Source organism: Leopardus geoffroyi, chromosome D2, assembly GCF_018350155.1.
Source record: "Leopardus geoffroyi isolate Oge1 chromosome D2, O.geoffroyi_Oge1_pat1.0, whole genome shotgun sequence".
Classification (NCBI taxonomy): domain Eukaryota; kingdom Metazoa; phylum Chordata; class Mammalia; order Carnivora; family Felidae; genus Leopardus; species Leopardus geoffroyi.
The window spans coordinates 3,800,335-3,825,378 of NC_059334.1; the positions used below are offsets into that span (position 1 = coordinate 3,800,335).

General features: G+C 38.3%; 1 protein-coding gene across 20 annotated transcripts in view; it reads left to right on the top strand.

The window, feature by feature from the left end:
- PCDH15 (protocadherin related 15) overlaps positions 1 to 25,044 on the top strand; it is a 1,244,966-nt gene that overhangs the window by 1,171,936 nt on the left and 47,986 nt on the right. For all 20 annotated transcript variants that reach the window (XR_006701343.1, XR_006701344.1, XR_006701345.1 and 17 more), the window contains 2 exons: positions 8,091 to 8,306; positions 15,879 to 15,967. Coding sequence is in view for 17 of the 20 variants with exons in the window: in XM_045437154.1 (XP_045293110.1) it covers positions 8,091 to 8,306; positions 15,879 to 15,967 (305 nt within the window). In the remaining 3 variants the exon portion in view is untranslated. The remainder of the gene's footprint in view (positions 1 to 8,090; positions 8,307 to 15,878; positions 15,968 to 25,044) is intronic.

Sequence of the window (25,044 nt, forward strand, 5' to 3'; positions counted from 1 at the left end):
TTAATTTATTTAAAAAATAGTACTTAGCTCTTTTGTTTTATTCACGCTTAAGTTCTCCAATGACATCCCAGGCAAATAGTGAAACTTGTTCTTCTCAGCCACACATGAACGCATCGGGACTAACTTTTAATATTGTTAACATTTTTAAATATCAGTTCCTTCTCCAACCCCCCAGAAAAAGCCAGAAAGGTACATTTCTATATGAAAATAAATTTTCTAAATTAAAATGAATTTTGACTTATGCTTCCACTTTCCTTCTTTTAGCGTTGATGTATTATACATTAGAGTATATTCTATCCCCTGTGATTAACCTGGTTTGTTAAGTAGAAGATTGAATTATTTTTATTCTAACTGCAGAAATGATAGATTCTTACCCTCTATTGCTTTATTTTGTATTTCCCTTGTCCTGTTTTGTTTTGTTTTCTATATTTTTATCTCATTTCTTTTCCTTCCCTATGTATCCTTTGTGCATTTGAGATGTTATATACTCTATTTTATTTAATAAATGGGGCGCCTGGGTGGCTCAGTCAGTTAAGCGTCAGACTTTGGCTCAGGTCATGATCTTGCAGTCGGTGAGTTCAAGCCCCTCCTCGAGCTCTGTGCTGACAGCTCAGACCCTGGAGCCGGTTTCGGATTCTGTGTCTCCCTCTCTCTCTCTGCCTCTCCCCCGTTCATGCTCTGTCTCTGTCTCAAAAATAAATAAACGTTAAAAAAATTATTTGAGGGGCGCCTGGGTGGCGCAGTCGGTTAAGCGTCCGACTTCAGCCAGGTCACGATCTCGCGGTCCGTGAGTTCGAGCCCCGCGTCGGGCTCTGGGCTGATGGCTCAGAGCCTGGAGCCTGTTTCCGATTCTGTGTCTCCCTCTCTCTCTGCCCCTTCCCCGTTCATGCTGTGTCTCTCTCTGTCCCAAAAATAAATAAACGTTGAAAAAAAAAATTAAAAAAAAAAAAAATTATTTGATAAGTGTTACCTTAGAAATTTTAACATACATGTACCTAAAAATACCAATGTACCCTCCACCCTGAATATTATTTAGAATATTCAGACATTTAAAGTAAGCCCTTACCATTGAAATTTATATGTTATTGTTTTGGGATATCTTAGTCTGTTTTTTTGGCCACACCGAAGAATAGAATTATGCATTGTAGAGCCCATGCTCAAGTAGAGTGATTTAAACATTTAATACTTTATTTGCTTTTTCATATCTTCCTATATCTTAGATTTTCCACTGGAATCATTTCATTTAAGGGACACCATGTAGAACTTTCCATCGGTACCTTTCCACGCCACCCTGTGATTGTCTCAAAAAGTGTTTATTTCCTTCTTGTTTTTGAAAGACATTTTTGCTAGGGCTAGAATTCCAAGTGTGCAGCTATTTTCTCTGGGCACTTTGAAGATATTTCCCTCCTTCCACTCAACCACCATTCTTCTACTCCTGAGACCCTTCTATGACTCCACCTTCTGTTGGGGGTAGGCTGCCATGCATTCTGCAGTTTCTACAAGATGTGGAGGGCACTTTGTGTTTGTCCTGTTGGTACTTTATTGGGCTTCTTAAATCTGTTGACAGCTGTTTTTTTTGTTTTGTTGTTGTTGTTTTTATCAATTCTGGAAAATTCTGTTCTCTCTTCCTGAACCTCTGATTAGACATTTGCTAAACTTTATCACTAAATGCTATGGCTCAAATTTGCTTTTAGGTTTATGTGTCTTTTTGTCCTGTAAGGCATTCTGGGTCATTTCTTCTATCCTACAATTCAGTTCACTAATTCTCTCATCAACTATGCCTACACTGCTAATAGCTTCATCTCTGAGTTTTTCATTTCAATTACTATTTCTTCATTTCTACAAGATACTTTTTATTTATGTGCAGCTATTCTCATTCCCCCTCCTATTTTTAAGATGTCTATTTACTGAAACATACTGAACACATCTGCTTTGTATTCTGTGCCTGCTAATTCCCTCCGTGGGTATGATTTTGCTTTATTTATTTATTTATTTTTTAAGTTTATTTATTTTTTGAGAGAAACAGAGAACAATCAGGAGAGGGGCAGAGAGAGAGGGAGACATGGAATCTGAAGCAGGCTCCAGGCTCTGAACTGTCAGCACAGAGCCCAATGCGGGGCTTGAACCCACAAACCTCGAGATCATGACCTGAGCCAGAGTCAGAGGCTTAACCAACTGAGCCACCAAGCAGCCCTGATTTTGCTTTTTCTTCAGCTAACTTTTCTTTATGGAATTTTGTTCCTTCTTCATTTTTAGGATTATTTTACTCTAACTTTTTTTTTTTTTTTTTTTTATCTTTCTTGGAACTTACTTGTTAGGATTATTTAAGGCATAGGTTGGAGGTGGTTGTTTTGAAAATGCACTTTCTTCTGGGAGGAGGCTAGGCCACTATCAGTGACAGGTCACTTTTCTCAAATTCTCAGTTGTGGTTTTTCTGTTTATTCAGGTAGAGTCTAGGACCGCTGGGTTTACGAGTTCAGAATATTATGATTTCTCCTTGAATTGAACAAATTGGTAGTGTATGAATGAAGGCTACAGACCCAATGAGGTCTTGTGTTGGTTGGATTGATTCTCAAGGAAGGTTTTTCCCCACTGCAATCAACATCAAAGCTTAAGCCTGGAGATTTTCTTAGCAGTTTGGGATGGTGGTGGCAGTGGTGGCTGGAAAGGAGAGATGAATTTCTCAATCATCCTTAAGGTGAGAATTCAGCATCCTGGGAAGGGTAGTCTTAGACTCACTTCCGTGAGTGAGCACTGGGTATTGTTTCCTATTCTCTGAGCCAATCACAGCCGCAAGAATTTTAAGCTCACCTAGATCAGCAAAAAGCCCTCTATGTGGAACCACACTCAGCACTAATAAGAGTTTTGTATTTCTGCCTTCACTTAGTTTGTGGCCTGCATATGTATTATTTTCTTTCTGTGTCCCTAACATGTCTAGGAAGAGTTCTTGTCATCTTTTATCTAGCACTTACTGTTTTCACTGGGGTCTCAGTCCTGGTACTTAGTGTGACAGATTGAGCATAGTGGTTTCCATGTAGGTTTTAGAGTGAGGCCTCCCCAGGTTTGCTATCGATTGTCATTGTGATTATGAGAAAGTAACTACTCTCTGTGTGCCTTCCTTCCTTTATCTATAAAATAATAACGATAAAATTTACTCAACAGGAGGGGTGCCTGGGTGGCTCAGTTAAGCGTCCAGCTTTTGATTTTGGCTCAGGTCATGATCTCGTGGTTTGTGGGTTCATGCCCTACATCAGGCTCTGCACTGACAGTGTGGAGCTTGCTTGGGATTCTCTCTCTCCCTCTCTGTCTGCCCCTGCCCTGCTTATGCTCACATGCAGTGTGCTCTCTATCTGAAAATAAGGAAACTTTAAAAAAAAAAAAAGAGAGAGCAAAGTACAGGTATCTTGAAAAAATTCATTAATGGATTATTTTAAGGAAGTTACAATCTCATAACATGTCTGGAGTAATAAGCTTAAAGTAATTTTGTGCATATTCATTGGTAAATATCATGATATGAAAAATGTTAAAATTTTTAATATTATAAAATATTAAGTTATAATAGTTATACTACACTTGGCTATCTTTATATATGTATATGTATGTGTGTGTATATATACACACACATACATATTTATCTTGAAATAATGTTTGTTGATCAATGGGTTTTTTTTCATTTTATGAATAAGGAAAACTGAAACTCTGAGTGATTTTTTTTCAAAATCACACCCAACATTTGAGTCCTTATCTCTCTAAAACACAACTTACACATGCACACACACACACACACACAAAACATAAAAGTAAATTTAAAATTATCAAACATAGAAAGCAAATAGTTATTGTAGTACACTCTGCTGAAACTCTCACTTTTCACATCTGAAACCAGATTTAAAATTGTGTTCTTATTTTTTTTATCAGTATTTTTGGTGTAATTTAGTACATAAATATATCATGTCTTCTCATTGATATCATGAAGGAATATTTGGTTGTTAATTATGTGTAATTCCCATGTACCTACACAACATTGATCAGTCACATCTTATAGACAGGTTTCAGTCTTAAATCATGTGTTTGTTGAAAATTAAATACGCTCAAAATTGAACTTGAAAATACTTTAAATTACTTCTAAGTGTGGTACTAATTGGAATTTTTATCATTCACTGTCTAACTGGCTAGTATTCAACTAGATGTACTTGGGAGAAAGGAGGGAGATTTGAAAGAATATTGATGACCCTGGGAAGCCATCATCAATGCCTGTTTTCTGAAATGAGGTCTTTGAGATTCCAAAAAGGATTAAGACCATGCAAAGAAATAGAAATGCAAAGTGAAGTCATTACTGACAACATTAATATGACAGTAGTAATTTTATACTTTTGGGAAAATATCCGGTAAACGTGATTTTTAAAAACCCTGTATCTCATTTTTTGATAATTTGCTCCAAATGTACTGTGAAAGAACCGTAAAAGAAATTAGATATTTCTAAGTTGTAATTGCTAATTTCATACCCAGACTTTTGCATTAAATGATTATTTGCTTCAGGAATGGTATTGACACCAGATGAGCCAAGGCTCTGAGAGGGAGGGTCTCAGGACACTTGCCATGTGGGTTCTTGGCTTTGTCTGTGAAAGAATTCAAGAGCAAGACATTTAGAAATAAGAAAGGAGCTGCTTCACAAAGTATTGGTCTCCCTCCCAGATGGGGAAGAGGACCCCCTTTGTCTCTACTGAAAGGTTTTAGAAACCATATAAGGAGGGGGTAGCTAACCATATAGGGAGGGGGTAGCTCTTTAACTTTGGGTTTATTACTTACATTGGGCCATTTGTTTTTCCATTGTCTTAGGGTTGTGGAGTTAACCACAGGGAGCAGTCTTAAGAATGCCCAGCCTTTGTGGCTTTTATTGCCAGAGGGCATGGGGCTGGTAGTCTTCCATGAATTGGATCTTGTGACTCTTTATGTTCAGGGTCAGCCTAAAACCAATATGGCTTCACTTTAGTCAACTTGTCTCCCAAGCCTCCCTTCCCTCCTGCCTCAGTGTGTTTGAAAAAGCACCTTAACCTGTTAACCTGTCTACTTTGTGGTTATCTTAATTGAGTAACTTAGAAATACTAGAAAGTGAAATTACTTGTTTGTTGAAATTGGAAGTTAATCAGTAAGAACTGTACAAAGAAACTGAATGTACCAAGCAATCACAATGATTTTACTGTAACTACCTTTTCTTTCCTAAATATAATTGTGTTGTGCTACAGGGTTCCTTTAAAAATACAAAGGTTTGTTTGACTGAGAAAGACAAGTAGCATAAAATTTCACTCATTTGTGGAATCTAAAACAAAAAAACAAACAAAACCAAGTAAACAAACAAACATAAAGCAGAATCAGACCTATAAATACAAAGAACACACTGATGGTTGCTGGTGGAGGGGTGTAGGGGATGGACAAAAGGGGAGAAGGGGAGGAGGGGAAGGTACAAGCTTCCAGTTACGGAATGGATAAGTTACAGGGATGAAAGGCACAGCATAAGGAATGTCATCAATGATACTGCAATAGAGTTATATGGTGACAGATGGTAGCTACACTTGGGGTAAGCACAGCATGACATACAGAGATGTTGAATCACGCGAAACTAATGTGACACTGTGTGTCAAGTTCAAATTACAAAAATTTTTAAATTAAAAAGAAAAAAGCACAGGACTAGATGTTAGCTGTAAATACTTGGGAGCATGGGAAATGTGGCGAATTGGACTTAGATTCTAGAGTCGGAATGATCAGAATTCAAATCCTGAAGCACAGAAAGAGCTAAGTGGATTAGGTATATAACTATTGGAGTCTCGTGTTCTTCATAGGTAAAATAGGGAATAATAATACCTATCTCATAGTGTTAGAGGGAAGATGAAATAAAATGATTTAAAATGCCTATAACAATTTAAAAATATAAGGGTTTAGAATCTTACAACACAAAATTGAGTAAAAGAATTCAGATAGAAGAGGGAACATATAGTGTGATCCCATCAACATAACATTTTAAAATAGGCGCAACTACTGAATGGTGTTAGAAATAAGTCCAGTGGTTTCCCTAGGGAGTAGGTGTTGTTCGAGGATATAGAGAACATTCTGGGATGCGGTAATGTTTTCTTTCTTGAAGCAGGTGCTAGTCACGTGGATGTGCATCGTTTGCAATTTTTTTGAGCTGTATACTTACGATTTGTGCATTTTTGTACATGTTTTTAATACTTCACTGTCATTTGCATTAACAGTAAAAAATTTATTTCAGTGGAAACATCCATGCTAATTATAAGTTAAAGGATAATACTCAACCAAATCTTTGACCTATTTGTCATTGGTCCCAAGTTTGCTCATCGTATGCAAAAGAAATGTCTTTGGTTACTTGATTCAAACTCTGATTTTAATTTTAGTTGGGAATGGGCTTTTTTATTTTTTATGTTCTACTTTATTAAATGAATAAAACGCCTGAGTTCAAAGCTTAAAAAGAAACACTTTGATAACTATTTTTTCTTTGTTCTTCTTCCCCTTTTAGTGATAATGTGATCTAATGTTGAAATCTAATTACTGTCCCTCTAATGCCAAAACTCAGCTCCACCATCAAGTGAAACATAGACCATCTACAGAGATGAGTTGGTGCTGGAGCTCAGCTCATCTGACTTCTTAGAAAGTCATTTTGACAAAATTCAAGAAATCTCTTATCCTGAAGGAAAATATCTCTTTGTTTGCTTACTTTAAGTTACCTTGTTTAATAGAAAGGTAGAGCTATCCTTAAATGTTTCCAATGGTTGAGCACATATATAGAGAATTTGAAGATGGAGATCCAAGCCCATGGTAACCTTTAACATGCATTCACTATTATTGTCATTATTTATATCCCAACTTCACCACCTACTATGTAGCCTTTGGCCATATCACTTTAATTAGAATTAAAATTTCAGTTTCTTAGTCACATAAGCCTCATTTCAAGCGTTCAGTGGTCATATATGGTTAGTGGCTGCTGTGTTAGAACACATTTAGCGCATTTCCATCACCACAGAAAGTTTCACTAGACAGCATTAATTTATATAATTGGCATAATACATTTCTCAGAGTTTGTATTTAAAAGGATGATGCTTTGTAGAATCCTTAGTGTAATGACATCGAAAATGCTTGATACATGACATTTAATAATACTTTTTGTAAAAATAACTAGATAATGAAAATAATGAATAATAACAATATAAAAGTTATGTATCTAGTATCGTGAAGCAGGTGTACGTAACCTTGTATAAATTCACTAAGACTCTCCTATCCATTATTTCCTCCTCCAAATATTTCACTACGAAATAATTCTCAAATTTGTGTTCTGAAACATCTTTGAAGTAGAAGCTATAGAGCCAGACTAATATATTACCCTCAAAGCTTCATTACAAAATACATCTAAACAACTATTTACCTTTTTAAATTCTAAATATTAAGAAACCTTAACATGTAGATCATTAGTACCTACAACTAGGAACAAATCTGATTAATCAGGATATTGAGTGATTAAAAAGGAACAATTAGTATTCTAACCTTCTCTAATTATGACATGGCATTAACTAATTAGGATCTTTATATATCTCTAGACTTATTGATGAAAAAGTTTTGAACTTTTATTCTTCTTGTCATCTGAGAGTTTAGTGCATAATTTTATTTTTTCCCCTTTTGGAAATGGGTCAGATGAAAAGCACTATCACAAGCTATGTCTATTATACAAGACAATGGCTAGGTAAACAATCAATCCCATCCTTAAACCATTTTGGATCCCAGCCCAGAGTGGAATGCATCAGACATGCCAATCAAAACACTTGATTCACTGACTGGACCGGGTTAGTGTCTGTGTCCTTGGAATTCACCCTGGGTAGTCATTATCATTCATCCCTGTGGACACAAAAGCTGATAATCTACAGGATGATATCCAGAACAATAGACAGTTAAGAGGGTGGTGTTGTGTTATTATCACAAAAGAACATCAGTCTTACAAACAGAAATAAGCCCTTTAATACAGGCTATGTTTTTCCTGCTTATTTATACCCTGTGTTTTGTTTTGTTTTGTTTTCCCCTCCTAGGCTACTGACAAAGATACTGGCAATTATAGCGCCATGGCATACCGACTCATCATTCCACCAATTAAAGAGGGAAAAGAAGGATTTGTGGTAGAAACATATACCGGGCTCATCAAAACCGCTATGCTTTTCCACAACATGAGAAGGTCCTACTTCAAATTCCAAGTCATCGCGACTGACAACTATGGGCAGGGGCTAAGTGGCAAGGCAGATGTGCTGGTAAGTAGGTGACAGTTGAGATTAGGGGACCGGAGTGCAGTTACCCCATGGTCAGTGCTTTCAACTAATAGAATTTTTTTTATTTAAGTTTTATTTACTTATTTTGAGAGAGAAAGAGAGAGGACGGGCAGGGAAGGAGAAGAGAGAGAGGGAGCAAGAGAATCCCAAGCAGGCTGTGCATTGTCAGCACAGAGCCCCACATTGGGCTCGAACCATGAGATCGTGACCTGAGCCGAAGAGTTGGACGCTTCACCGAATGAGTCACCCAGGTGCCCCAACTCATAGACCTTTTAAGTTTAATCCAAGTAGGTTTTCTAAAACCTAAATTAATTTTCATCCAGGTTGTTAATAGCTCTAGCTTAAGATATAAAAGGTATAGCTTTAAGGCTGTGCATTTTTTTCACACTTGGGAACTACATCATGATATGTTTTTTTTTTTTTAATTTTTTTTTTTTTCAACGTTTATTTATTTTTAGGACAGAGAGAGACAGAGCATGAACGGGGGAGGGGCAGAGAGAGAGGGAGACACAGAATCGGAAACAGGCTCCAGGCTCCGAGCCATCAGCCCAGAGCCCGACGCGGGGCTCGAACTCACGGACCGCGAGATCGTGACCTGGCTGAAGTCGGACGCTTAACCGACTGCGCCACCCAGGCGCCCCCATGATATGTTTTTATATATGATTGTGACAGCAATTCCAAAGTATTAGATTACTATTTGGTCTTCAGATCTCATTTTTACTATAGAGTTGGCTGGAGCTCCTTAAAATTTTTTAAATACTTCACAGAGTTGTGCTGGAGAAATTAAAATGTATGAAATTTGTATTAATGCTTAAATTCCTTTTAGACCTTTTGTAATTAAGAAAATAAAAGGAAATTTTTTGAAGCAAATTTCTGCTCCAATAGATGTAATTTCCTTATTTGACCCAAATCCCTAATGATAGCATCGATGATTCTTGACTAAGTTATATTTGGCCGAGTCAAGAACATTGCTTTCCTCTGCTTTTTCTTAGGCTGGACACCATCTCAGTGGTAGAGCATACTCAAGGGTGGTTTGATATTACTGCTTATTCAAGGTGTTCAATACCCGTATTTCTGACTTGTGGAATTTCCACCAACCTGGTGGTGTGGACTAGTTGGATTTTTCTATGATTACAAGTTATAATTATTACTGGAAATGCTTCTCACATAAAGGCATCATCAAGTATAATTTTTCTTTTGCCGTTTGCATCTTATTAAATCTTCATTTTCACCGTTACATGTAATTCTCTGAACTAGTTTAACCTTCTCAGATACACAGACAGCAGGATCAATGTTTTTCTTCTACATAGGTACTCATGAAGACCAACCACCTTGACTATGATGGCTATGAAGTTCGAACATCCCCATTTAGAACAGTGCAGTGGTGGTAAACAAAGGCCAATCTAAGTCTGGAAGCTTTTGACATAGAAGATACTAACGTTGACACTGATTTTTGATAAAATTAAGATCTGCAAACCTAATATAAAATAATGTTGCTATTTCCCTTCCTGTTAAAGGGGTGCACACTGTGATGGTGTAAGATTAGCCACTAGGGTAATTACGCTAAATATTTATAATTAAAATACTACTTTGTGGCACCCGGGGGGTTCAGTCGATTGAGTGTCCAACTCCTTATCTTATGATCCCAGAGTCATGGGGTCGAGCCCCGCATCAGGCTCCACACTGAGCATGGACCCCCCTTAGGATTCTCTCTCTTCCTCTCCATGCCCCTCCCCCTCCTAAAATAAAAAAAATGCTACAATAACATAAATAAAATATAACTATGTAGATTATATTTGTAGTATGTACATAAGCCATGGGAAGTTTATGGGTTTCTTATTTCGACTCTATAAACTATTGTGTGGAAATTAAAAAGTATACCTTTAAAACTACACTGTGTGTGTGTGTGTGTGTGTGTGTGTGTGTGTGTGTGTGTAAAACTTCCTAGCAAAACAACATTTATGATAAGTCTGAAATCCTGTCAGGCAAGAGAAGGGAATGTGGAGAGAAAGGGAGAAATGAGGCTTTGGTGGAGAGGGAACGGCCTGGGCCAGAACCAAGAAGGAAGACAAGTTGTGACAGCCTGAGTCCCGGAGAGATAGTCCTCAGCCCAGAGCAGCGAGCGAGCAGAGTGCATGAGAGCCGAGAGCCAGGCTGGGCATAGCAGTAGGTGGCTCATGTGGTTATCGGCCATGTTAACAAACTGGAACTTTTTCTTAAAGTAGTGGGAAAGCATTGGAAAATTTTTAGCAGCAGTGAGTGAAGGTAAGATTTTTAATTCAGAAGAAACCTTCTTGTTTATTGGGACTCTGTTCTCCCAAGAGGACACTCCTCACGCTGCTGGCTTCTGTTTGAATCGTTTCCTGTTTCTGTTTGCCGCACTTCAGACCACGCACTGGCTGAGGGGGACCTTTGAGCATGACGTGGCTACTTCTAGACTTTCCCTCTTCTTGAGATCCAGCCTTGGTTCTCCCCGTCTGAGCCTGTCATTCACTGCCTCCCTCACATTGTTGCTGTGATCTCCCAAACCTTGGGTCTTCCCCCCCACCAACACACTCAGTGAGTTAAGTTTCTGGTTACTGTCACCATTTCCAGCAATCCCATTGTCCTGATTTTTGGCAGTTTCACACACACAAATGATTCCTCCAGTATCCTGAATTTACAACCTCTTGGCTGCCTCTTCTCTGGTGCTTTTGCCCTCCACCCTATTGCATCCACTAGAAACCAGCTATTTCTCTCATTACCAGTGAATGCATCCCCTCTATAACCTCCATTTCAAACCTCCCACTCTTCTAAAGTAATACTGAACATACCCAGCTAACACCAGCACTCCGTGGCTCCTCCAGGACCTTCAGTCCATTTAGCCTCCCTCCGCCCTCATGGTTTCTCTCTGCTGCACACTAGCTTTATAGTACAACACTGACCACCATAAGCCCTCAGTCACATAGGGATTCAACTTCCTTGCCCTTTCTCCCGACATCATACTCATTTGGCAAAACCATAAGTCTAAATAATTCCAACATTCTCCTCTCTCCAGACCTATAGTCATGCCGAGTATGTCTCCAGAAACATACACAGTTGTAGAGTCTTACTTTAAATTAATGATAAAAGCCCCCACGTGAGCACCACACTGTGCTTCCTGGTCCCTCCACGCGTCTCTCCTGCAAGAGCCCCTATTGTGCCGTCCTCCAGTATCTTCTCGACCTCACTGTTGTCTGGTTAATGGACGTTCTGTTTCACTGAAAGATAAAATTAAGGCATTAGAAGACGACTACTACAACCTGCACCACGAATCCTACTGATCTACCAGAATTTATACCAGTGTACGCTCTGTCTTCTTCCCTGCTCACTTAGACAAGTTCTTTATGCTCCTATCATTACTTCTACCTGTACAACAGGCCCAATCCCCACCCGCCAGCTCTGGGACGTCGTTTCAGCTGCTCTTCTGTTTCTTTTATGCAAGAGCCATATCAGTCTCCCCTCTATTGGATTATTCCCATAAACATGCTGGTTTTCCATCTTCCACACTGATGTTAAAAAACCCTCTTGACCTACATCTCCTTCCAAATACCACTTCATTTCTATGTTCCTCTTTCCAGAAAAACTCACTGCTGGGGTGGGCTCTAGGTTTTTGCTGTGGAATCTCTCTTGAACCGTCTCTAATTATAACTCTGCTCCAAGCCCTCATCCAGAACTTCCATGTTACTAAATTCACTGGTAATGTCAGTCGTCATCGTATTTGAACCATCAGCAATACTCGACTGGTTATTACCTTTATGAGGCTTCTGGGCCACATTATCCTGTGGTCGTCTCTTACCTCACTGTTCGTCCCTTCTCAGTCTCCTTTCTGGTTCATTTTCCTCTCCTGACCTTTTAATATTGATGTTTCTTCTGGGTCAGACATTAATTCTCTTTTCTGTCTATTCTCACTCCGTAAACTCATTCAGTCACCAGAACTTTAAAATGTCATCTATATACTAAAGAACATCACATTTATGTTTTGGCCCCAAAGATCATTTGTGAACAGCAAATTCATAGATCTGTGTGCACACTGGAAAGTTGGGCGAAGATGCCTATTTAATGTTTCCTGAACTGAGTTCCTCTTCTTCATCACATCTCTTCAGTCTGTCATCCCTCCCTCCCCATCTCCTCAGTTTTACTCGATGACCAGATCATCTTTGTGTTCCTTAGGCTAAAAAGCTCTTGATTCCTTTCTCTCCTAAGGCACACAATGAATCCCTCAGTAAATACTGTGGTATTCATAAATGTTATGTATATATGTGTGTGTGTGACGAACATATATATGTATATGTATGTGTGTGAGTGTGTGTGTGTATATATATATATATATATATAAACATATATATGTATAAATGTATATGTCATCTACACATTTTTCAACCCTTCTATTTCGCCTGGTTGAAACCACCCTCCTATTTCACCTGTGTCGTCTCACAAACTCAGTAACTTGCCCCCATGCTTCCTCTCTTCCCCTACTCAAGTCTGGTGTTAATATAGCAGCCAAAGTGATCCCTTACAAGGTAATTCAGGTCCTCTTGTTTCTCTGCTCAGAAGCTTTTCCTATCACCCAGGTCTTTCAGAGAAATTCCTGGGTCATTACAGAAGACTATGAGGCCCTGGATAATCTGGCCTTCATTGACATCATTTTCTACTCTCCATCGAAGTCCTTCAGACCCAATAATATTGGCCAACTTGCTGTTCCCCAAATAGGCAGAGATTCCCTCACTTTTGTGATTTTGCAGTGCTTCTGTCTAGAAAGTTCTTTCCCCCAAAGTGTTCAGAACTAGCTCCCTCATCTCCTCCAAATATTTGCAAGGATGTATTTCACACTGGAGCCTCCTCAGACCATCCAGCTCAGAATTGCAGCCGACTGTGTAACATCACACCTCTTAATTGTTTTCTCTTTACAGTGGATTTATATTCATGTTCGTATTTCCACCCGGAAACTGCATGAGGATAGCTTTTTGTTGTTTTTAATTAATTATTTTATTCCCTGATGTATCTCAAGTGCCCAGAATAATTCCTGACATACAGACGGTACCCAGTGCCCATTTGACGGGTGAATCACCTCTGTCTTACAGTGTAAATTGGCAGTTATCAAAGTGTGGTCCATGGAGTGCCGAGGGCCCCCCCCAATCATTTTGGGGTTTGGTGGAGTCAGAACTTTTTTCATGAGACTGCTAGGGCATTGTTTGACTTTTTTACTGTATTGCATTTGCACCACTATTTTCACTGTATCCTTCATAGTCATACATAAACAGGAAGAAAAAAAAAAAAAGCTTGACGAGTGTCCTTACTCATAAGCAGTAAAACTGATTAATTTTAACAAATCTCCACTCTTGACTAAATACCTTTTCAATATGTTGTGTAATGAAATGGGAAGTATGCTTCAAACACTTCTGTTGTTTAAGGACGTAGAGGGCAGTCTGAAGGAGAACTATTATGTAAGCTGAATTGGCTGGGTTTTTGTTTTTTTACGAAATAGCTTTTGCTTTGAAAAAAATAACTTGAGATAAAATAGGCTTATTCAGACTTGAATATTTGGTAGACATTTACACAAAAATGAATGAAGTGAGACGGTCAGTTCAAGGAAAACAACGGACAGTATTTGTGGCTACTGATAGCATCAAAGCTTCCAAGCGCAAAGTAGAATATTGGGAAGCTTGGGGGCGCCTGGGTGGCTCAGTCAGTAAGCATCTGACTTCAGCTCAGGTCATGATCTCGTGGTTTGTGGGATCGTGCCCCATGTCTGCGCTCACAGCGCAGAGCCTGCTTGGGATTCTCTCTCCCTCTCTTTGCCCTTCCCACCCCGTTCTTGCGCACTCTCTGACTCTCAAAATAAATGAATACACTTAAAAAAAATGAAAGTAAATAAAAGTAAAATAAATTTTAAAGATAAAAAGAATATTGGAAAGCTTGTAGTCAGTCACCAGTGTGAGCCTGACAGCCTCCCATTATTAAAGACCATGAGATCAGTGGTCATTTTAAGGAATGTGACATTTTTCTTGATATTGTATTATGTAGTGTTTCAATATTTGAAGAATCTGTGTTACTCAATGAACCGGCATTTTCCAAATGACCAATGCATGATATTAAAGCATCATTTGTGGGTAAAGATCCATTGAAAGTGGAAGATAGATAAATGTGTTTTAATGTAACTAAACCCGATTTTCAATTTCACACTCAGACTAGCACTTGACTTTTGGTGTTGTATCAAAGACTATACAAAGCTGTCTAAAAAAAGATTATTAAGCTGCCTCTTCCTTTTCAAGAAAAATGAGATGGCACCAGAGACCAGTCAGGAGAGACAGTGACCAGCAAGAGAAGGTGAGGGTTTCTAGAGCTTTGCTGTCCAGTGTGTTAGTCACTTGTCCTCTGTGGCTACTGAGCACTTGAAATGTAGCCGTGTCACATTGAGACGTACTGTAAGTATGCATACAGTACACACTGGGCTTCAAAGACTTAGCATTAAAAATGTAAAATGTCTCAATAAGTTGTTTTGTATTGATTGTGTGTGGGGATGATAATCTATTAACATATTGGGTGAAGTGTATTATTAAATGGCTTTCGCTACTTTTTTAATCTTTCTATCGTGGGGACCAGAAACTTTTAAATTACATATCTGCATGTATGTGTGGCTTACATTAATTTTTTTATTGGCCACTACTATCTAAAGTACCTGGGCACAAATAGATAAAAAAAGGAAAGCTAAGAAGTTCATTAGGAAGAATTAGAAGAACTTAGAAATAATACGTACACTGGCAACCTCTGATTTTAGAATGTGTGCTTCACAAATGTTACTTTTTCTTCTTTTGACTCTTTCTTGTAATTTTAATCCATTACAGAGATTGAACCCAACAATAATAGAAATATGTTTTTAAAAAGTCTTTATAAGCAGAATTTTATAAGCAGAATTGCTTCAAAAATGACCCGTTTATTTCTGGAAATATTTGCCTAACCACACTGCACTGGGAAAGTAACATAAATAAGATCTAGGATTGGTAAACATTTAAATACCTTTGTTGTACATGATACACAAAGCCAGTATTCAGGGATGTAACAAACCCAGCGTCTGCTGAAGCAGACATGAAGGCTGTCTAATGATCCCATGGAATGAATTATTCTAACTACTCACATCTCAGCTTCTTAGTCACACTGGATGAATGCTTTCCTGAGATTTGTAAAACCCGTGTTTTCCATTATCCTGAGTGTTCTTAAATAACCCGATTAGAAAAATAAACGTGCCTTCCTTCATGCTTTAGACAATCACCAACCAACAACAACAACAACAAAAAAAAAAAAAAACCCACACAAACCAACAAGAGTAGAAGTCCCTTAGGGCTCTGTTACTTCTAAGTAAGCAATGCTAATCTACCCATCTCCACCTGCCCAACATGTGATGGCGGTTGTCTAACTAAAGATACTTATTCCTAAATGAAACATGGGGAGCCCCTGGGTCTATGCATAGTAGGAAAGAAGTGGGGTATGAAAATGCTCGTTAGTTCTCAACGGGCTCTGGTTCTCCTCCTGCAGGTGTCTGTGGTCAACCAGCTGGACATGCAGGTGATCGTTTCGAACGTGCCCCCGACTCTGGTGGAGAAAAGGATAGAAGACCTTACAGAGTAATGGAGTTTTGCTTACTTATGTGTCTGTATTCATATAGCTATGCTTTTATTGCATTAGGTCATTTTAATCACTACAGTGTTCAGATTAAACCCATAAAACACCATCTTAATAATTCAATGTACCCTTTTCCTGAAATGGAGAGCTTCACTTAACATACGTGGAGATTCTGAGAGTGCCTTCAAAGAGGTATGGAAATTAGATGTGAGATGATGCTGTTATTTCAGGATGCTTTGACCAATGCATCAACGTAACCTCAAAACGCTGCAGAGAAGAATGGAACCTTAAGAGTCATTATTAGAGTATATATCTTGATTTTTTGTAGCCCCAAATGATTCAAAAAACTCATTGAGTCATCAATCCAGTGAGCCCAGGGAATGTTATTTCTCAAAGTGATGGATCTAGATGGCCAAGTCTTATTCTTTCAAAAACCAAGGAGACTAATTTTAGACAATATTAGAAAATATGCCACTTTGTGCCTTTTGAACAGTGTATACCTAACATGTCATTGTTGAATCAGACAAAGTTGGGAGAAGCCACAGTTCTCTGATATTCTGAATGCTATCAAAGATTACTAAATGTCTTTGCTAGTTCACTCTGAGCCAGCCAACCTAGCCTGCCATCATTTCATAATTTTTAGATGGACGCTCATTTGTTACTGCTGCATCTTCCCTTGAGTTCAGGTTGACAGGTACCAATTTCTCACTGCCTCTCTCAAGCAAAATATCTTTCACTTCCAAGTTGCCAGAAGAAGCTTCAGGTATCAGATGGCGAAACTTTTAGTAATTATGTGTCGTATACAATAAGAAAAGCTTAATGAATGCCTGAGTATTTCTTCTGTAATAAAAGCATGCACTCTGTAGCAATTATCTCTTACTACGCCACAAACTTAACCTTGGAGCGCCACGTACAATGTCCTGTGGATAAGAGGATTCTCAATATTTACGCTTGGAATATCAATCATTCAGTGTCTGGGTTACCGCTACAGAAGGGGTTTATGTACACTTAACCTCTTGTCAAAATAATAGCTGATTTACACCTGAAACAAAATCTAGAATCACACCTGTCTCTTAGCTGCTTTAATGTTATCTATGGAAGCAGACTTTCTCTGATTGTACCATCAAAATATGGTACAACCATCTTCAACCTCTAACCCTTCATTCTGCTCTCTTTGTCTTCAAAGCATTAACTAATATTTTCACTTTACGTCAATTTCCCACCGAAGTGTAAGTTCCATGGGGATAGGGTGCTGTCCTGTATTTTCATCGCTGTCATTCAAGTGATGTAGTAGGCACCCTATCCATTTTATTGAATGGAAATTTTATACAAGCTAAATCATGATTCCCCTTTCTCATATCAAGACAAAATTTATGAAAACTGAAGAAATGGCAATGTAGAAGTATGATTTCATAGCAGTTTTATGATTTTCCCCCTCTTAAGTGGAAAGGAAGACCTAAAGAAAAAGAACAGGCAGCTTTCTAGTCTTGAAAGAAATATATCCCTGTGAAAGGAGCTTAGACTTCGTGTCACATATCAGTTTTGGAACACGATCAAGATGCCTTGGTCTTCCCCAGTCGGCCTTACCATGTCTTATCATTTGTTCACAAAAGCTGGTGAAGCTTATATCGTGGGGTTGTTGTGAAGAACTAAATAATATAAGCCGTGTAGGGCAGTGGGAATTGTGAATATTCAGTAAATAGCAGGTATTCTAACAACGAGGTTAGTGAGCCAGTCAGGAGTGTGAAGATAGAGATGCCAGTTTTTTCCAGAGGGTAGTTTAGTGTGGAGCTCAGATTACGGGTTCAACCTGACCAGTTTGAAACTTAGGATAACTGTGTGACCTTCAGGCAAGAGATTTAGCACTTAGGGCCACACTTCCTCGTCTAGAAAATTGGAACACAGGATGTCAATCCTGTGTTGTGTTTGATAAAATTAAAGGCACATTTAGGCAGTATAGCATCATTTGTCAGCAGTTATGTGGTTGAATCATTCAGGGCCACAAAATCAAGATCTAGATTCTCATAGTGAATGTTGGGATTTCATTCTTCTATGCAGCGTTCGCTGGTTATGATGATGAATCAGTCAGAGTGCTCTGGATACTAGGATGGTGTAGCATGCACATGCCTAATTCCTTAGTGTCAATTTTTAAAAATCTGTGTTAATTTAGAGATTCTTAAGCACAAAAATTTCTGATCCCTTTAAAAAAATAGACTTTTTTTAGAGCAGTTTTACATTCACAGTGAAACTAGGCAGAAGATGCACAGAGGATTCCCAAGTGCCCCCCACTCACAGCTTCCCTCACTGTCAACATCGTGCCTCAGAATTAGTGGCGCATTTGTAGCAAACCGACATGGACACATTGTAAACGCCCTAAACTCATAGTCCACGTGAGGTTTCCTCTTGCCGGTGTGCACACTGTGAGTTTGAACTCATGGCTAACGGCCTCTGCCTATCACTGTACGGGACACAGAATAGATCCACTGCTGTCAACGTCCTGTGTCTCCACCTCTTCATCCCTCCTTTCGTCTCTTCCCCTGGGAACCACCGCTCTTTTTACTGTCTCTCTGGTTTTGCCTGGCCCGGAATGTCTTATGGTTGGAATCCTGTGGTCTGTAGTTTTTTTGATTCCTTTTTGAAAGCTGCTGGTCGTCCTGATAAGGACTGTTAGATCTGATTCAGCCTGATGAAGCACCAAACACCCTTTAGTGTCCAGGGGAGGAATAAAAATACACAGTAACTGAAGTAGACCACAGAAGGACAGCTTGTTCAATAAAACAAGAATTTATTGTTCCAGTGACCAGACTAACCAGCACGTTGTTTCCTATAGACGTTCTTAGATGGCAAGTCACACTACCATCAAAGATATTTTCTTTTTGGGGCGCCTGGGTGGCGCAGTCGGTTAAGCGTCCGACTTCAGCCAGGTCACGATCTCGCGGTCCGTGAGTTCGAGCCCCGCGTCGGGCTCTGGGCTGATGGCTCAGAGCCTGGAGCCTGTTTCCGATTCTGTGTCTCCCCCTCTCTCGGCCCCTCCCCCATTCATGCTCTGTCTCTCTCTGTCTCAAAAATAAATAAACGTTTAAAAAAAAATGTTTAAAAAAAAAAAAAGATATTTTCTTTTTAGTTCTTTCTTTTAATGTTTATTTATTTTTGATAGAGAGACAGAGCATGAGTAGGGGAGGGGCAGAGAGAGAGAGGGAGACACAGAATCCGAAGCAGGCTCCAGGCTCTGAGCTGTCAACACAGAGCCCAATGCAGGGTTTCGAACGCACAAACCGTGAGATCATGACCTGAGTCGAAGTTGGACACTTAACCAACTGAGCCACCCCGGTGCCCTCATCAAAGACATTTTCTATAATCCCCGTATATCTTTATCCATAAGAAGGAAACTTAAATTCCATATGATCATCACTTTTTTTTTTCTTCCTTTAGACAGACCCATAAATGAGGCCAGTTCATAATCCATGGTTTTCTTGGCAAGTGTGAAATCAGTACAAACCGGGAGGGTTGATAAAATAAAAATTTGATGACCTAATACAATCATTTCATGATGGGGAAGATTTTGCAAAGGGGGTCAGTATCCTTTTGATGGCCAAGAACACAATGCCTGGAAAACAGAATGCTCCTTGTAAATGAGCGTTGCTATAGTGATGGTAATGATTATTCCCCATGCCCCTGGCATAAATGGCTCTACTGAACACTTTCAGGTTTTGTTTTGTTTTGTTTTGTTTTGTTTTGTTTTTTACTACTTTTGTTATTTGGGGCTTAGGGAATTTATGGGAGACCAACGCCCCTTTGTAATGAAACATGTTTCTTTTAAATTGTATTAACTTATTCAGCAAATTCCAGTGAGAATCTGTGGCTGCAGGTGGCCCTTTCCTGTCTATGTTCTCAAGTACTTTAGGTTAAATTTAGGATTTATCTCTTTGTGGGCTCTGACTTAACAAATGCTTGAGGTTAAGGGGTGGGACAGGGCTGTAAGGATGAGGATGGGGAAACCGGGCTATGACCAGCCAAGGACTGGCGGTAGTGTGTGAAGAGGAAGCTGGGAAATGTTGGGGTCTGTGTCTCCTTTCTCCATCCACTTCATCATGAAGCCCAAATGAATAGAAGAAGGTTGGGATTCTAAAATTTAAATCTTTCAGAATCTGCAGAAATGGCATTTTTTGAAGAGTCTGCATCAAGGAGTTTCAGAAATACTGTGTTCCAGAATGAATTGGAATTGAAAATTAAGGTCACAGAGTTGCTCAAACACTTCTCTTACTTTCTAAATACGATATGAAAATTCAGCGACTGTAGACTTTATTGAAGTAGTTATTGATTTGGCGTAGGAGAGCCCATCTCCATGAAATATTGATACCGCATCTGAAATGTGTCTGTGTCACTAATTTATGGCTCCTTGAATTAAGGTTACAAAACATACTTCAGAAATCTAGCCGAGACACACATTTCTAGGATGAGAATTATGAAATCTCTTGGGAAGAGAATCTATGAAACAGTAAACAGTAAATGCTCACACTTATATTTTCTTAAATCGGTGTAATAAAGACTGGTGTTGAGGGGAAAGGTCAAATGGAAAGGCAGATCAATAAACACATTAGCTTTGATCATTTTTACCCTCTCCTTGCTTTTGAGGTCCAGACACTATAAAGGGACAGATATGCCTATTATAAATATTAATGTTAATAGACTAATACATTTGAAAGAGATTTTTGTAATGTTTATACTGTTACTTAAATTTGGTTTTTACTACGTTATTTCTTTCCATTATAATTTTTTTTAAATTTTTTTAACATTTACTTATTTTTGAGATAGAGACAGAGCATGAATGGGGGAGGGTCAGAGAGAGAGGGAGACACAGAATCTGAAACAGTCTCCAGGGTCTGAGCTGTCAGCACAGAGCCCGACACGGGGCTCGAACTCATGGACCGTGAGATCATGACCTGAGCTTAAGTCGGACATTTAACGGGCTGAGCCACCCAGGCACCCCTTTCCATTATACTTTTTTAAGTGTTAACAGTAATTTCAAATTTAAAAACAATAATTTTAAATCAATGGTTTTGATAACAATACTTATGTAAGTAAAATTCTATTTCCAAAAACAGATAGTAGCCTGAATTTAGTTAGCCTATATGCTTTAACTTGCAAATTCCTAATTTGGAGTGTTACACTCTCTGGATAGAAAAAACAAATGCTTATTTATTCTATTCAGATTCCTATAAGAAAACACTTCAGAGAAAATCTCATGTAAAATTCCTAAATGATATATTAACTCCCCGCCCTCCCCACCCTCACCGAGGAAGTTGATTCTTCTTGAAGGGACCCTAGGCTCAAGCCCCACCCACCAGTGACTAGGTGGCAGGTCTCTGGCCAATTAAACTCTCTAAGTCCTAATATCCATATGCAATGCTGGAAATCTATTAATTAAATAAAAAGTAGTTACCGGTTGTAAGTATTGGAAGCGTGAGTATACCAAGCAAAGTCTGTGCTCCCATGGAGCTTCCATTCTATGGGGGGGAAAACAGCAAATAGAATAATAATAAATTCGTATATAATATGTAGCAATATGAAATTATGGAAGAAAGGTCCTGTCTCACATAGGATGATGGACGAAAGTCTTGTGATAAGCTGAAATCAGAGCAGAAAGGAGTTAAGGGAGACAGCCAGGTGGTTACCATGATGTGTGGAGGTGGGGGCAGTTTTCCCAGAGAGAGGACACTGCTGGTGTGAAAACCCAGATGGAGGAGACTGTTGTCATATCAAGATAGGAAGTGAGTTATATGGGATATCATGGGCCACTTGAAGGATTTAACATTTTACCCTGTGGAAGATACGAAGTCCATAGAACTGTTAGTCTGATATCGTAGCCATGAGGCATAGGAGTGCTTAACATGTAGTCTGTCCAAATGGAAGGTGCTCTAAGTATAAAATATACACCAGATTTAAAAATATTGGTAGCCCCTGCCCAATAAAAGGACAATATCATTAATAATTTTAGATGGATTATACACTGAAATGGTATTTTTTGGGTGTATTGAGTGAAATAAATATATGAAAATTAATCTCGCCATTTTTATTGTTAATCTTTTAACGTGGGTACTAAAAAATTTGAATTTGCATGTGATTTGCATTATATTTCTTTTAGCCGGTGTTACCTGTAAGGATTTGCACAGAGAAATAGTGTTCTGGCTTAAGTTTTTAAATATTGTTGAGTGGGAGACAAAGTGAGGAGCTATGAGTCCAGGGAGAGATCTCTGGGGCTTGGACTGTTGTTAAGGTAGCTGCAGGAGAGATGTTTAGATGAAGGGTATATTTTGAAGATGCAGTGTATAAAATTTGTAAAATTCCTTGGTTTGGGGTCTTAGCAAATGGAAAAAATAAAAATTTCTTTACCTGGCCACTGAAGACTTTGATAAAACGATATGTGGGAAGGTCACAGTATTCTCTTCTTGGAGACAGTCGAGTTTATTTAGCAAGATTTGGTTCCCCACAATAAATGATGCCAGTTCCTTTTCTCGTCTTCATCCTGCTGATTTCTCAACTCAGTGATAAAGTGAAACTCCATTATCTACCTCCTCTCACCATGGCCACTTCCCTAGCCCTGCAATAAGGTTATTTTCTTTTGTCTTACTTATTCCTCATGAACTGAGTGTATTATATACGTCAGGTATGGTATTATCCTATAAAACCAGTTGCAAGCTGTTTCAAAAATATGTCCAGCTGGAACATATGGAATGTTATTATATCTGAGAGATTCTTCAGTTGTGTAGTCTTTCTTATCTGCTGTATTTTAAATTAAATTGTTGTAAGTATTGGCAATCACATGCCGATTTTAAGTATACTTAGCAGAAAGATGTGATCAAATTTGAAGAGCTTATCAACAGAGAATAATCATAAGTGATCTAATTTTTATCACAATGAAGCACAGACAGTTCACCGTACAACTTTTGGAGACAACATTTTCCGAATTAGTCATGTAATAGCTATAAAATAAATTGAAGCCGATCATAAAAATAAAACACAAACTCAACACAAAATGTTGAGCTACTTTTTACTATTTAAGGTACAATTCATGATTCTTTAGAACACATAAATATGCTTTGGTTTTAGTCAGTCTTGGTGATTCATTGTTTCAACACAAAGGAAATTCATCTGCTATTTTTTTCAGAAATACTCAGTTTGGGGCTTCATTTTGGTAGAGAAGGAGAAGTCATCTCTTTTTGCAAGAAAAATACTTATTTTCAACTTACTGTGTTGATAATTCTTTACAGAATGGAAGTTGGCCCAGAATGCAATGAGGCTTTGATAACATACTATCTGATGTTGTTATTCATACATATTGTAGTAGTATGTTTAATGCTTAATTCCTTGAAATGTGGGAAAGTATAGACATTTGAATTCCATTTCTATACAAATGTAGAATTGTATTGCATGGTCATACAGCAGAGTTTTAAATTATCCCAGTGTTAGTATTGAGCTGACATCATGGAATCATAGTTACAAAGAGGGGTGCTTCAGTACTGTCATTTCTGGGGTCCTATTTGTGAGGGTCAAAATGTCCTATTTTGTATGAATTCTTAGTTTTCATTTGAAGATATGCTATCATAGCAGAAAATGAATATATTATTTACACTAAGGATTAAACTTCTGTCCAAATGGCTCAAATTCACGGTACTTAGTATTTTGTTTCTGATAATATGTTTCTGATGTATTAGGGTAAATTTTTATTTTTTTATTTCATGTTATATGCATTCTCCACATTCATATTACACTTGACCCTCGAACAACATAGGGTTCAGGGGTGCTGTACAGGTGAAAATCCACATTTGACTTTTGAATCTCCAAAAATTTAGCTAATAATACTCTACTCTTGACTGGAAGCTTTACCAGTAACACAGTCAATTAACACATATTGTGTGTGTTACACATATCATATACTACACTCTAACAATAAAGTCAGAGAAAAGAAAACGATAGTAAGAAAATCATAAAGGAGAGAAATACATTTGTAGTGCTGTACTGTAAAAGCTCCATGTATATACGTGGAACCATGCTGCTCAGTGTTATATATGGGTCGACTATATACTTTCCTACATGCACAGTTAACCAAAAACAAATGACTTGTCAACTAGACTTCGCTTTTTCTTAAGATACCATAGTATAGTAATTCAGTAAAACATTATGTATGCTGATGTCTTGCTTTCAATAGATTTGTTTCATATTTTAATGGTCACAATACCCATCATTCACTAACACATTTTAGAATCTTTTTTTTAATTTTTTTTACAGTTTATTTATTTTTGAGACAATGCCAGAGAAGAAGCGCAAGCAGCGGAGGGGTAGATAGAGGGAGACACAGAATCCGAAGCAGGCTCTAGGCTCTGGAGCCTGACGCGGGGCTTGAACTCACGAACTGTGAGATCATGACCTGAGCTGAAGTCGGACGCTTAACTGACTGAGCCACCCAGGTGCCCCATTTCAGAATCTTTAGAGTCAAAACTATACTAGTTTCTGTTGGAAGAAACAAAAAGTACTAAAGGAAAATAAATGGTGTTTCTCAGTTAATAGTTACCACCTGACACTTGTCATATAGAAAATTTAAATATATTATTTGTGCCATGTCCCCATCTTCCTCAGCAATATGGACGTACAAGTACTTTTGTCTCTCTTTTATCTTTTTTCTGCTTTTTCATTGACACTCAAACCTTTGGAGACGATGAAAAGAAAGCCAAAACAAATAAACAAAATACTTCTTATAATTCCATGGGGGATGTCTGGATTTTGTTTGTATTTTAAAAAAAGCGTTTGAAATATTTGAGCTATAGCTGTTGTTTTCAAGAAGAGATAAGTAGACTCTTCCTTAGCTGAAAATCTGTTTTCGTGGAAGATCGATTTAAAATGCTATTTTTTGAGATTTGGAGCAGATAGAGACATTTTCTTTATTGCCTTTGTTTGCTCTGTGAGAAAAGTGGAAGCGTTAAAAAATAAAGTTGTATTGAAGGAGGTTTTCTGTTTAAGAGAATAGCAAGCGGGGCGCCTGGGTGGCGCAGTCGGTTAAGTGTCCGACTTCAGCCAGGTC